Here is a 15,205-nt window from a genome sequence, read left to right as displayed (position 1 = left end):
CACACACATAAAATAAATACATATTTGTTAAAAAGAATAGGTACCTCCAAGACACACAGTTACAGCCACATTCATTACCTTCCAACAATTAGATACTCGGTGTATAAAACCCATCGGTGTAACAATCCCATGGCAGGAAAAGAATCCTACAGTCACTGCTGCCTCCATGTTATTTACCACAGACACGTTAGTGTGTGCAAGTCTAGGCAGACAGCTCTGCATTCTGTAAGGCAAATATGCCAATCCACTTAAAACCTATGGCTCAAGAATTGGATTTCTGTTATTTCCAAACAAGTACCGTCCCTGACAACCACTGACTCCAGGTGCAGTCCTCCCCTAGAAGCAAGGCCACTCTCAGCTCCCCCAGAAGCAAGGCCAAAACAAAACAGAACAAAAAACTAAGTCACATGATATGACACTCAAATTCCACCAATATCCTTCCCTTTCCCCAAAATAATTTCGTAGTGAACAAAGAATCCTCCCTAGTCTATCCCTCTAACTAGCTGAACGCCATCTCCTTCACTGCTCGTCCCTGCTGTGTATGGAGGCTCCGCTCTGGAAATTTTCAGGTCATTTTGCTTGCTCTTCTCTCTAAAGTCAGGGGCTCACTCCCTCCATTCCTGGTCTGAACATGAAATGCAGCCACAACCCTTCCTAGTCGGCTTTTCCCTGCCTCGTTCTTTCCATGACTTTCTCTCCAGCTAGCAGAGCAAGCATCTCCACAACAAGGAAAATTCCAGAAAGACAAGGCTTCCGGTTCATTCCAGAAGTTCTAGCTCAGCTGCCTCAGCCAGGCTCTGAGCACATGCTTGTTTATAAATAAATCCATCTTCCTGGCCAGATTAGACACCCATGAAGAGGAAACTCCTCTCTGGTTTGGACTTACCTGCCAGCGGAGCAGAAAGAACAAGGACGACACAGTAGCAGACAGACAGCGAGCGAGGGGAGCAGAACGCAAAGCGAGCTGCTGCCTCCCAGGTACCTGCTTATGTCCTACCTATACCAAAATAAGTGTTGGTCTTCGCACACACTTCAAAAATAGAAATGTATTAGTCACAGAAGAGTCTGGCTAGGCTATGAACCATCCCATCTGCCTAGGAGATTTGGGAGACTGCCCAGGAATAAATTTAGAAGGAAAAAAAAAAACAAAAAAGATCCCCAAACCCTGTAGAGATGACTGTGGCATCCACACCCTTGACAAGGATATCGCTTGTTTTATTAACATGCCAGACAAATGCTTTTTCCAGATCAGAATTCCGGTGAGGCTCCTTGTGCATCCTTGGGTTTTGAAGAAACAGGTAAGGGAAAAGGAGGCCAGCCTGAGCGCCTGCTTGGCATCTCCTACCACTCCTGGCTGTCGGCTAGGAAGAGGCTTCTAAGAGAGCAAGTGTTCGTTTCTGCTGTTTGCTTAAGTATCTTTGACACTTAGGACTAAAGCCTGTCACTTTCTCTCTTGTATCTGACTCCCTCCTTTCCTCTCTCTTCAAGAAAACTTAAATCTGAGTAGATTCCCACTAAAACTAGAACAGCAACTTGATGAGTTTTCCAAACCTGTGGGAAACTTCTTTGAATTTCCAAGTCTTCTACAAAGTGACCTCTGTCACAGGACACGCTAGGCTGATTAAAGTCGCTGAGGAGCTGAAGCAAATGGTACAGACAACTTAAAGTGAAAGCCCACATTTTAAAAATGAGAAGCTTAAGGTCCTGAAGAGAGAACAGTAGATAACTGATAGCAGCAGCAGCAGCAGAACATAGGACTTTGCTACATTTCAGTCCTGCTCTCCCCTCTTCCCACAGAGATATTATCAGAGCTAGCTGGCTTCTCTGCAATTTGTTCAAAAGTCCTAGCTACACTAATGAGAAACCATATGTGTGTGTGTGTGTGTGTGTGTGTGTGTGTGTATCCATAAAGAGCCTGGCAGGTGTGACCTCAGCAGTCACTAAAGGAATACAAATATGTCCTTCTCTTTCTCCAAATAAGAGCCACCAAATAAAGGGAAGCTCAGGCTTGTACTTCAGAAGACTGGAGCAGACATATCTATAAGAGGGGAAACACTCAGGAGAAACAGCCTGGCTCTAAAAAGCCACACACAATTTTAAGGAAAGAAGCAAAGGATCCAAATGAGAGCATGACAGATCCAGGTGCTGGGCATGGTTAGTGGAACCACGTCCTGGGAAGCAATTCCACAGCTGGAGCACACTGTATCATAGAGTCCACAGAGTCCAGTCTGGCCACAGGGGCCACAGAAAATGGCTTTTAAACCTCTGCAAAAGGTTCCAGGTTCACATTATCAAGATACATATTACGAAAACAGAATTAATATACTTATCTATTGTCTATTACTAAATAAATAGTACTGGGGTTAAGAATGCAGAATAGAAGATGAACTGCAGCCAGGCAGTCAGCATCTAGACAACTAGGGGCAAAATCCTTAGTTTCTCTGTGAAATGGGTCACTCACAGGAGCCATTACAAAGAGAGGGCCTTGCACAACTGCACAACCCAAGCATGAAAACACTGGCAATGTGTTGTTGCTATCACTATGGCTGGATGCCTCTGATGGGCTAGGAACAAAATATATGACAAAATTAAGATAAGCAATTTTCTGCCCTCAAAAGCTGATAATCTAAGTGGCAAAAAAACTACACACGTGACCCATGAGGCTGCACTAGCTTATTCGATCATTCACTGAACTTGTAACCGAAGACTCTGGACTCTAGCCCTCTTGGTTCTAGTCCTCGAGCTGTGTATGCCACTGGCTCACTCTAGACCCCTCTTCTATGAGGGGACCTACCATGCTACAGTAGAATTGCTGGTACAGAGAAATAGGCTCAGTACCTATCTTCAAAATGCATTCAGGTTCCTTTCTCATCCTCCCTTAGAGAACTGAAATAATGAAGAAAAAAATCCCAAACAAACAAACAAACAAACAAAAAACACCTATAAAATAGTGTTATGAGAATGTAAGAAACTGATTGAAAGGACTTTATTTTTAATTAAAGGCATGGAAGCAATTGAATATGTATATTTACAGAACACATTAAAAAGCATCATATTCCAGACTTTATTATAAATAAGAATGAATTGAAAAAAGGCTTTATGAGCAATTATGAAGCCTGAAACAAAGCCACTTGGAACACAAGAGAAAACCTTTCTAGACTTGAGTCAGGAAAAGACTTCTTAGACTCAGCAATGAAAGCACCACACATAGAAGAAAACATCGCTAACTTGTTCGGCATCGAAATCCAAAAATTTTGTTCTTCAAAACATACTATTAATAAAAAGGTAAGTCCCAAGTTAGAATATGCTATATTTCCAGAACTCTAAACTCATGAGAAGAAAGGGCCCTACTGTTTCAGATGGGCAAATATCTGGCTTGTCAATCCACTAAAGAAAACAGGCTGATGGCATGTCAGCACCAAAGAGATGCTCAAATAACTAACCCTGGGAGAAATAAGATCACAGAGAGACTGCAGACAGAGCTGGACAAGGGGCTGAACGCAAAGTGAGACAGGCAGCTGGCAAGGCCAGGATGAGGAGGACCAAACTCCACACACTGCTGCTGCCTATGCAAAGGAGTTCCCCCCCCAAGAAATCCCATATGTTAGGCATGCATTCTAGCACCGAGTCACACCCTAGCCTGCAGTTTCTCATTAAAGTTAAACGTGTTACTAATACAACCCAGGGAATCTAAGTATTTATCCCACTGCAATGAAAACCTATGTTCATACACAGACTTCTAAGCAAGTATTTATGGAAGGTAATCCATAATCATATAATAGCTTTCACTGGAAATGGCCCAACTGCTTTCAAATGTTGAAAGATGTAAATATATCCATCTAACAGTGTGCTCAGCAGTAAAAGTGTATGAGGTGTCGATGCATGCAAAAACAGCTGGAAAGCATGTGAGAGAGCCAGGCTTGAAAGTGAAATACAACACACATCATTCATGCAGCATTCTGGAAGCTCTGCGGATAGAAATCTCTGTCAGGATCTGGGGGCGGATAGAAATAATCACATACAAAAGGGTAACAGATTAAATGCATTTGTCAAAACTGACAGCACTCTACAGTGGAAAGAATAAATTATTGTATTTAATTATTTAATCACGTGTTAATTTTTAATGACAGAAAAAGATGCATTCCAGAGAACTGAGGAATTCTAGCCATCTGGCTATAATATTATGGTGTCATTACTTGGGAAGGCAACCTTCTTCAGGTCTGAGCCGTGGGGCCAGAGCCAGACTCTGATGGATGGATGCAAAGGAGCAAGTTCTGTGTTCACTGCTCCTTCCCTACCCTGTCTGGTGCTTCTCTTTTGGGAGGGGCCCTTGGCTGAAGACTGAGGAACTGGACACTGGAAAAAAGCATTTAGAGAAGATCTAGACAGCCTCTCAATTGTACTCTAATGAAAATGTAACACCTCCTTGAATCATAAGATTAAAGCTGAATGGTACCTGGATGGCTACGAAGCATGTCACATGCTTCCTGCCCTTGAACCAGGCCAGAGATGGGGACATTCAACTTTCCTTTGGGGTTGGTATTGGAAATAGGGTTTCGTGTGGCTAAGGCTGGTGGTGACTTGCTATGTAGCAGAGGATGAGTTCCTGTTCCTCCTGCCTTCATCCCGCTAACCCTACATCACGGCTGTGAGCCATCATGCCTGACTCTCAAGCCTTTCCTAGTACAACTAAGAAATGAAGCAGAGTACAGGGATCCAGATTTGTTCAGGCTTAATCAAACATACATTCTTCAGAAATACAGTTCCGTCAGTGGTTTGCTTTAGAGTGCAGTCTGTTAAGGGGAACTGAAATCACTTCTAAACAAGTGAAATCTACTCAATAGTTCCTGTAGTTTGGCTTTTACATTAAAAAGTCAATATCCACAACTTCTGTCTTTGCATACTAACAATTCAAAGAGAATAGCAATACTATTCCTTTCCTACAGAACACTGCAGAAGAAAGGGAGGAAAGAATGAAAACGGGAAGGTAGAGAGGCTGGGGATGTATCTCTCCTGGACGAGGCACAGCCACTGCAACCATGAACACGCACAGCTATGGAGGCCTGCACTGGGTCCATCAACAGTCAGATGAGGATGAAGTTCAGGGGGCCCACCCTTCACTGGTGAACTGTTTGCTACTGGGAGCGGGGAAGCACTGCCTTCATTGTGTGCCTGTTGACAGACAACCCACCAGGCTCGTACGGACAGCTCCAATCCAATGGACACAGAAATGGCACTGGTTAAATTAGGTCACAAGACAAAAACAAAGTCGGGGAAAGGGAATGGCAGTGATGAGGGGCAGTTGATAAGAAATGGAGTTAATAAGAGAGGGAATGAGGACAGAGAAATCAGAATACGTTGTATGCAATTGTCAAATAACAAAATCTGTTTTAAAACACCTTCTATTACTTATGTGTGTGAATGTTTTGCCTGTGTCCATACACCATGTGCTTGTCTGGTGCCTTTGGAGTCCAGCAGAGGACATCAGATTCCCAGGAAGTGGAGTTATAAATGGTGTGAGCTGGAAATTGAAACTGGGACCTGTAGAGGAGTAGCCAGTGCTCTTCACTGCTGAGCCACCTCTTCAGGCTCTCAAAATTAATATATTTTTTAAAGTAATGACACACCTACGGTCAAATACTCACAACTGTAATAGAACTGGTGGATTTTAGCCCTGAATTTCTTGAGAGCATTACCTGATCAAGTTCAATAAGCAAATGACAACTCTTGGATGAAGGAAAGAAGTTCAACTCTAAATCTTACACATTGACTATAGAACCATTTCCTTCTGCTTCTTTAAAATGTTAGCTAGAGACATTAAAATATATTTACCACATTTCAGGCACTCCACAAGTTTATTTTATAAGCAGATATATTTGTAATTGAATAAACAGTCCAATTCTATGCTGTGACACTATTTGAGGACCTAAACCCCAATTGTCACTGTACTTACATTTAGTTCAATATTTTTACTTACCTGATATTTAGGCCAATAAAATTTGTCCACGTGAAAATATAATCTCCACCAAAGAACATTCCAATATAAGTTATTAATATATTCTAAAAGAAAATAGTGATATATTGTTATGTAAGTCTAACTGAGCTTTTGAAATCTACATGTGATTCAAGTACAAATATATAAACACATAGTACCAACACAGGTCTACCATCTGTGTGCAGCAAGAGCAAGAGCAGGAATAAGGGATCTCTCACATGAGCCTCTCCCCAGCTGTTTCTCCAAAGGATGAACACTCACAACACGGAGAACACTACACATCAACAAACTTGCACTGCCTCCTGGTGTGGCCAATATTTTTTTTCTCCCATTAGGCTATTAACATGTGAGGGGAGAGTAAAGAAGGTTGCTTAACTGCAAGGATTTTCCTTCTTTTAAAAATAAAAAGAAAAGGCTGGAGAGATGGCTCAGCCGTTAAAGGCTAGGCTCACAACCAAAATATAAAAATAAAAAGAAAGATGGAGATTTGACCAACACAGAATGTCTTTTGAGGGCTTTCCCTTGATATCTTAAACACACACACACACACACACACACACACACACTCACACACACACACACACACGAAGTAAGGTCAGGCACAATGGTCCACACCTTTAATCCTAGCACTTGAGAGGCAGAGGCAGAGGCAGAAGGAACTCTGTGACTTTGAAGCCAGCTTGGTTTACATAGTAAGCTCCAGGACAGACAGGGCTATATAAAGAGACCCCGTCTCAAAAAGCAAAACAAAACAAAACAAATGTAAGGTGTCATTTCAAAGTATTATACTTAAGATCACTTCTACTGGATCAGTGAGATGACTCAGCAGGTTTCTTATGACTGATGTTCAATCCTTAGAACCCAGATGGTAGGAGGAGAGAACTGACTTCCCAAAAGTTGTCCTCTGACCTCCAGGGGTGCCCTGTGACGTGTGCATGCATGTGTGTGTGCACGCGCGTGTGCACACACACATACACATACATGCACACACACAGAGTTTTAAAAAATCACTTCTTCTAGACAGATGGTACCAACTGATAAAGACACCACACACTTTGGATATAGGACTCAGAGAATCTGACCTGGATCTAAGTTGCAAGTCTTCCCACAGTGGCGGAAAGAGGGAAGCAAACAATACCCAGTTGTGACACATATGAACCACAAGGACCAGAATGACAAGATCTCAGAGGTTGCAATAGTGGCACTCACATCTTGGCAGCAACCAACAGCTGCTAATTATATTTAAGGCCCATTTATTAGGAAGAAAATCTCAACCCCTGCCCCCTGCATCCCAGACAAGGAACTAAAGGCAATAATATTCCCCAGGGATGAATTCACCAATTTGTTATCCAATGCCAAGTGGTCAGCCCTGGGACATGTATATAACATTAAGTAGACTGATAGGGTTGTATTTATGTATGTACTTATGTGTGAGCCATTATTCTATTAGTTTGATAGGGTGCAAGGCGGACAGAAGGAGTCTAGAGAAGAAAGGAAAATGTGAAAATGATATACTTTAATTTCAAAATAATTAAAAATAAATATAAAAATAAAAGGCAAAGATTTTTTTTTTTTTAAAAAAAATCTCTTCTCTGACTCCCAAGTACAAATATAGTTTGGGTCCTTAATTATCCTTAATTATCTGATGCTCCCTAATCGCTCCTTCCTTTCATGGAGTAAGTCAATCCCTATTTCCCCACCTCCTCCCCTTCTCAGTGAGTAAAGTGCTATGAGCTGTGAATGTCACATTCTTAGTGCCTGGACTCTCCTGGAAAAGCCTATGAGACAAAATTGAGGCTGTGTGTTCAGGGCTAGGACTGGAGGGCGCAGCTCGGTGGGAGGGCACTTCCCTGGCAGGTGCCAGGCCCCTAGGGTTGATCCCCAGCATCGGGGTGCATACAAAATACATTAAACCCAACTTTAAAACTGTCTTTATAATGAAATGTCCTTTGGGAGGGCATTCAGAACCAATCATGTCAAACTCTGATTCCATGATGGGGAGCTCGAGATGTTCGGGAGTTTTAACCACTGCAGTTTCTCAAAAGGTCAATGCCCATTCCATTGAGGGTGCAGAGAAAAATCTAAAGATAGCTAAGACCTCCCCTCTGCATTCCCTTCCCTCACTGCTGACTGACAAGGGCATCGGAGTGGCAACTGCCTTCCTTTTCCAAAATGATCACAGATCCCCTCTCTTGGTATACTCTTCCAGAAAGCCCACATTCTGATGGCAGAGGAATCTGGGAATCTGGAGCATTCTTAAAACTGAAGAACTAGAATCACTTAAGTCTGATAAATGAGGTCCCAGGTTTCAACGAGCATTATCTCAACACTAAAGTTAGTTTGGCTTTCCTGCTTGAAGACAAATGCTTCTTCCTTAAATAAAAGGGAATGGGAAGAAAGGCAGCACTGGAAACGCCAGGCACGGCTTTTAAAAGCAGGCCATTTGAGGGCTGGCTCAGACACAGGAACCGCCCCTGGATTCACTTCTGGCAGGCTTCACCTCCCAAAGAAAGGCTGGAAGCACAGCTCTCACTGGGGCTGAAGGGTTAGGTCTACCACGCTGGCAGGAAGCCGTCTACTGCTCTTTCTTCTTCTGCAATAACTAATGCGCTTCACCTTCCCACACTCCCCAGAGCTAAGCCACCTCTTACCATTCTTAAGTTCTTATAAACTAGTTTAGAAATCACCACCACAAAGTGCCAAGCTAGTAAGCTGGCACACAGGAATAAAGCTATGAGACTTAAGATTACTGGTAGATTCTCTCTAACTTTACTTTATTATTATTGTGTACGTGATGGGGGAGGGACGCATGCAGTCAGAGGCCAATTTCATGGAGTCAGTTCTCTCCTTCCACTTTGACATGAATTCTAAGAAGCCAACTCAGGGCATCAGGCTCACACAGCAAGCGCTTTTACCTGCTGAGGCATATTGTTGGCCACATAGCCAAATTTTAATTTAAAACAATTCGAAACAGTTTTTGTGTCTTTACTTTGGGAAGCATTCATCTCACAGAATGTAGATAGAGGACAACACAAGAGTCACTTCCCACCTTGTACCACGTGGGTCCCCACAGTATACAGGGAGAGGTCAGAGGACAACAGCAAGATCAGTTCCCACCTTGTACACATGGGTTTTAGAGATTGTGCCCAGGCTGTCAAGTTCAGTGGCAAGCATCTTTACCAACTAAGCCATCCCACTGGCCCCCAGAGTTTCAAGTTAGAGGAACATTTTTACATAGAGCAGATTCCGAAAAGAAACAGTACTGTTATTTCATCTCACCTTAATGCAGCCAACTATTGTTGTGGTAAGAGCAGAATTGTACTGTGTGCAGAGCACTGTAGCATACATCAAGATAAACCTAGGCGGAGAAGAAAGGGTCTGTTACAGGCTAGAGCTTGCTGTCCCACAATCCCTCCCAGGCTAGAGCTTGCTGTCCCACAATCCTTCCCAGCCTAGAGTTTGCTTTCCCACAATCCTTCATGGGCTATAGCTTGCTATCCTACAATCCTTCACCAGGAGAGCCACCCAGCGCCAGCCATGTGGGCTCTGAGCAACAGAGACCTCTCTGTGCCTCACTCACCGCAGCTTCAGATCTTTGAAGCTGCGCACTCAAGAGAAATACGTGTCTATTTTCTGACATGGTGTTCTTCCTGCTACCAAAACCATGCCCATCTCATTTACAGGGACGAGGATTCCTTAGAGAACATCCTTCCTGCTAACTCATGCAAGTCATACAGGATGCTCGCACTCATAGCCCTTTGCCAGCTGGGCACTTGCCACTAGGATAAAATGACCCTAGGACCAGGATGAAGGCAAGACAGTTTCTCAATAGTGGAAGAAAAGCAAATGAGAATTTAAGGGGGGGTGGCAGGTCTGCCCGACAGCATTTGTTAACGTCCAGATCCACTGAGGCTTCGGAACACTGTCTCACTGTGTCCAGGCAGGGGGTACAACCAAACTGGCGAGCTAAGAAAAACACACCTGGAAGATGCAGAGACCCTCTTCCCTTCCACACAGAAGTCAGGTAGCTCCAAATCCAAATGCCACCACTGTCAACCACTAACCATGCAAACTTAGATGATTACTTAAGCCCTGAGTCTTCTTTCTTATAGATGAGGTACAATGATTTCCATTAGACGTCAACGTTGAGGAAAATGAAACGATGAAGTGGAAATATGACAGCTGCTATCAGACGGTAGGATGGAGGGAAAAATACATTTTATTTCTCCATCCATCTATGTGTGGCTTGGGATCAGTTCAGCATATTCCCAGATCTAGAAGGTGACACACTCAGGGAACTGAACAAGACACTCAGAAACAAGGGAGAAGAACTCCAACAACTTCCTGAAGCCTGCTTCTCTAGGAAATGATGCGCTAGGAATGTATAAAGGCTTACCCCATGACACAGGAGAGGGTGAACTGCAGAAGGAACAGGGTGTCTGTCCAGCCCTCAAACTCCATCGCCTGCAACACACAAGAAAGCACTGGGTTATAGAGCAGCCCCTCCCAACAGCTCTGTCATTGGCTGGAGTCCTTTTGTTCATCTGTCACCTCCCTGCTACATCATTCCAAGGACTCAGAGTGGTACCCAGGAGTTTCAAATATTGGGGGAAAGACAGGCCGTTTATTTCTCAAGTGTATAGTCCTCAGTAGATGGTCCCACACCCATGAGTACATGGGCAAGACAAATGGGACTTGGTCAGTTATTTCTTTAAAAATGGCAAGGAATATGAAGTGGAACTCTCCAGGTAGACTGGAGAGGCGATTCAATGGTTAAGAACACTTGCTGGTCTTCTAGAGGACCTGGGTTCAATTCCCAATACCCCTCCATGGAATCTGACAATCTCCTGCGGCCATTGTAAGCACCTCCACACACATAGCATACACACACACAGACAAACACACATACCCATAAATAAAACTAAATAAATTTTAAAAATAAATTAGAAAAAGTGTGAGAGCCGGGCGGTGGTGGCGCACGCCTTTAATCCCAGCACTCGGGAGGCAGAGGCAGGCGGATCTCTGTGAGTTCGAGGCCAGCCTGGTCTACAAGAGCTAGGTCCAGGACAGGCTCTAAAGCTGCAGAGAAACCCTGTCTCGAAAAACCAAAAAAAAAAAAAAAGAAAAAGTGTGAGGTGAATATAATCAAAATAAATCGTATGTGTTTATGGAATTCTCAAAGAATTAAAATGTTATAAAAAAGAATTGAAGATATGTGTACTTGAACCAGTTTTCAGGTGTACATCCTCCTAAACTGAAATGTAGGAGACATTGAGCTTCCCCTTCTTGGTACTAAGAAACTGACCTTTCCTTAGAGATCCAAGTCACACCTGTCTAAAGGATGCCATGCTCGCAGATGGTTGTCAATCCAAGACTTTCCTGACCCTCCTGGAGTGCACAGATGCTCAAGTGCAGCCTTAAGTTACATGTGCAGTGGAAGCTGGTCCAGAGAACATTAGTCAAAACAGCTCTCCTTCTTGGAAATTCTTATGCTGTTAGTTTTGGTGCTTGTTCGTTTTAAGACAAAACGTAAAGAACCCCAAAAAGAAGACAGGATCATCTTCTATCAGAGGAGGGATAAGTCAAGGTGAGAAACATTTCACCTTTTCTCTCTCTGCCAACCCGTTCAGCTTCAACACTTCCTGAATCCAACTAAACCTCAGTTTCTGGTTCCCACAAAATGAGGCTCTTCCTGTTCACAAAACACAAGATGGAGTTTCATCTCTGTGAGTCTGGGCCTGGAATGCCCTCCCCGTCCACACCGACTCTTGTTCACCAAGCAGGCTAAACTCAAGGCTCCTTCTGCAGCAGCGTTGATGAGGCAGGCACTTCAGTAGTGCCTCAGGACTTCCTCCCCTCCATGGCTCCTATCCCTCAGCTGTCTTTCTCCATCCACTGTGTCCTCAGACTGTGAGCTGCCATGGGACGACCCACTATTCACCTAATCGTATTCCTAGCTCAGCAATTATTCAACTTATTCATGATTTTTTTTTCTTTCTGAGGTATATCATATAAAAATAAAAAACACCAACTTGAAGTAATAATAAACATAATAATCAACAAATATAAAGTGCATAATCATTATTACAGACAAGATAAGGACAATACTACACCCAACCCAAATGCTCATCACAGTCGAATATCTCACTTGTTCTAGCCCTTGGAGACCTCTGAAGTACTTCTCCAGTAGAACAGGGCTGGAGACCTCTGAAGTGTTTCTCTAGTAGAACAGGCCTGGCAGAAATGAGGACACTCTCAACCTGACTATCAGATAATTGAAACAATAGGCCGAAAGAAATGGAAATTTCCCCAATAATCTCATGCTGGTTCCGATTCCCAGCACCCTCATCTGTAGGGCTGGAGAGATGGCTCAGAGGTTAACAGCATTGCCTGTTCTTCCAAAGGTTCTGAGTTCAATTCCCAGCAACCACATGGTGGCTCACAACCATCAGTAATGGGGTCTGGTGCCCTCTTCTGGCCTTCAGGCATACACACAGACAGAATATTGTATACATAATAAATAAATAAATAAATAAATAAATAAATAAATAAATAAATAAATAAATAAAACTGTCTGTAACTCCAGTCCCCAGCGATCCAATGCTGTCTTCTGGCTGGAGTTCAAAACTACGACAGCTTTGCTGTCCAACAACAGAGCAATTACGTACAACAGCTCTTTCGAGTCTTCCTCCTTGCTGTGGCATAACGCTGTCATCCGGGTCCGGCAAACACTGTCGCGCACTCACTTGTACAATCAGCCATAACAGCAGCCTGCCCTGTGACTGTACACGGTCTGCAGAGTCACTATTCGACAGACTTTCTTTTGCACTGTTCCCACATAATTTATTCTTAAAAATAAAGTTGCAATGAATCTCTGAGCAACACCTGTGGCCACATTTTTATCTTCTATAAAACCTGGAACGTGAGACTGACGGTTCTTTTAATGAGCTTATCTTTATTTTATAAGAAACTGCCAAATTATGTTCCACATGAGCTACACAATTTCAGGTTCTCACTAGCGCCATTTGGGGTTCTCACTGCTCTGCAGTCTGACCCACTTAGATCTAACTATTTCATGTCGATCTACCAAGCAGTAAGTGGTCTCTTGTACTCTCATTCTGTATTCCTCTACTGACTAACAAGTGAGTATTTTCATGTGCTTACTTAATATTAATATTTCTTCTTTTATGAAACATCTGCCCAGATTTTTGCTCTGTGTATGTGAGACATACATACCTGAGTGTATAGTTGCACAAGCCTGTATGTGTGCACGCGGCCATGCAGAGGCCAGAGCAAGACCTCAGACGCTACAGTCTCACTCCCTATCTAACTGCCTTGAAACCAGGTCTCTCACTGAGCCATGGAAGCTCCATTTCGGCTAGGCTGCCTAGCCAGTGAGTTACACCTGTCTCCATTTGCTAATGCTGGAGTTATCGTATACATAGCCTTGCCTGGTCTTTTTGTTTTGGTTTTTGTTTTTGTTTTTCGAGACAGGGTTTCTCTGCAGCTTTTTTAGAGCCTGTCCTGGAACTAGCTCTTGTAGACCAGGCTGGCCTCGAACTCACAGAGATCTGCCTGCCTCTGCCTCCCCAGTGCTGGGATTAAAGGCGTGCGCCACCACCGCCCGGCTCTTTTTGTTTTGTTTTGCTTTTTTTTTTTTTAACCTGGATGTTGGGGATCCAAACTCAGGTTCTCATGCTTGCAGAACAAGCACTCTTACCCACTGAGCCATCTCTCCAGCTTGTCCATAAATTACATTTACTTATTTGGGGGAAGAGAATGCACATGCCATGTGTTGGGGGGGGGGGGGTGTCAGAGGAAACTTTAGAAAAGTTGGTTTTTTACTTCCACTATGTTGATTCCAAAGATCCAACTCAGGTCATTGGGCTTGTTGGCAAGTACTTCTACCCTCTAATTCATCTCTCCAGCCCCTTCAAAATCTTGTCTTCCAATGACTGAGTTCTACAAGTTGTTAGGTACAGTCTTAGTAAATACCCTTAATTATACACAAGTCACAGACACAACAAGCACAGGAGCCACCCGTGAGTGAAAAAATAACCGGCATCATGTTCATGAGTTCGGTATCTTCGTATCTGTGGCTGTGCACTTCTGACACCTTGGGGCACTGTGCTAAGGATGGTTCCATGTTTGCCACTGATGAAAGTAAACCAATACAGTCACTGACATATTTATGGAGGAAGGGGGTGCTTCAGCACAAATCACGCTATTTGAATTCCACAATTGTGTGAGATGGAGAATCAAGGTCTTATTATCCCCAGAAGACAACAATCAACTAACAGAAGGTCAGAGAGCTAATATATAGGCCTGAGTTTGCATAGTCTAAGCTTTAAGGCTCTCTTTTTATGGAACACTAGATTTTATTCCAGTAATGAATATTCAAAAGGAGACACACAATTCTTCTGGGATCCCTGCCCCCTTCCCTATGTATTTGGCTTGCCTCTGGAGAAAGTTAGTCAGCCTTCTGGATTCTGACTTTAGCAAAGGAATAGATCTTTGGCTCTAATGATGCAAGCAGCAGGCACTTGAAAACACAGCTGCAGGATAAATATGACTCAACCAGAGCCTACAGCACACACGGGCTGCTCCTGTGCCACAAGAGGGCATCAAAATAAGAAAGGCAATAAAAGCTACTCCTTATTACATGTCTTAACTATGCACCAAACTCAGCAATGTCAAGCACACAGTTATGCTGCGGAGGTGTGTGTCCTGCCCTATAGCCTGGTCATCCCATCTACACTGAGCAAGAAAGAATGCCAGGGAAGCTGTAAGAGACTGGAAAGAGAAGAAGCAAGCCCTTAAGGGCTACTCTGCATTTCCTGCTGGTTTTAGGGTCAAAGCTTCCTCTTATCTCAAACACAGGTTTTAATAACAACAAATGGATCACGCTTGCTTTGGGCCAGAATGCATGCAATCATTGACTGGCTTTACCCACATCAGCTCTCCTCACTCAAGCACACCAGAATAAGGCCCTCCAAATAAAAGATGATTCTTTAAGAGAAGCCAGCCAGCTCATTTCTCTCTCTCTCTCTCTCTCTCTCTCTCTCTCTCTCTCTCTCTCTCTCTCTCAACAGGGTCTTAATATGCATCCCTGGCTGGCCCAGAACTTTATATAGACCACCCTGGTCTAGAACTCACAGAGATCTGCCTTCCTCTTCTTCCCAAATAATGGGATAAAGGACATGTGCCAAA

The 15,205-nt window shown here is 43.4% G+C and overlaps 1 protein-coding gene across 1 annotated transcript in view; it reads right to left on the bottom strand.

The window, feature by feature from the left end:
- Window positions 1–15,205, bottom strand: part of Slc35d1 (solute carrier family 35 member D1) — a 44,183-nt gene that overhangs the window by 5,079 nt on the left and 23,899 nt on the right. The window contains exons 9-11 of the mRNA XM_038332980.1: window positions 10,392–10,459; window positions 9,275–9,353; window positions 5,978–6,060 (exon numbers count right to left, since the gene is read on the bottom strand). Of these exons, the coding sequence (XP_038188908.1) occupies window positions 5,978–6,060; window positions 9,275–9,353; window positions 10,392–10,459 (230 nt within the window). The remainder of the gene's footprint in view (window positions 1–5,977; window positions 6,061–9,274; window positions 9,354–10,391; window positions 10,460–15,205) is intronic.

Source organism: Arvicola amphibius, chromosome 6 (genome assembly GCF_903992535.2).
Source record: "Arvicola amphibius chromosome 6, mArvAmp1.2, whole genome shotgun sequence".
NCBI lineage: Eukaryota > Metazoa > Chordata > Mammalia > Rodentia > Cricetidae > Arvicola > Arvicola amphibius.
The sequence above is the reverse complement of the archived record's forward strand: the minus strand, read 5'-3'. Positions and strand labels throughout refer to the sequence as shown.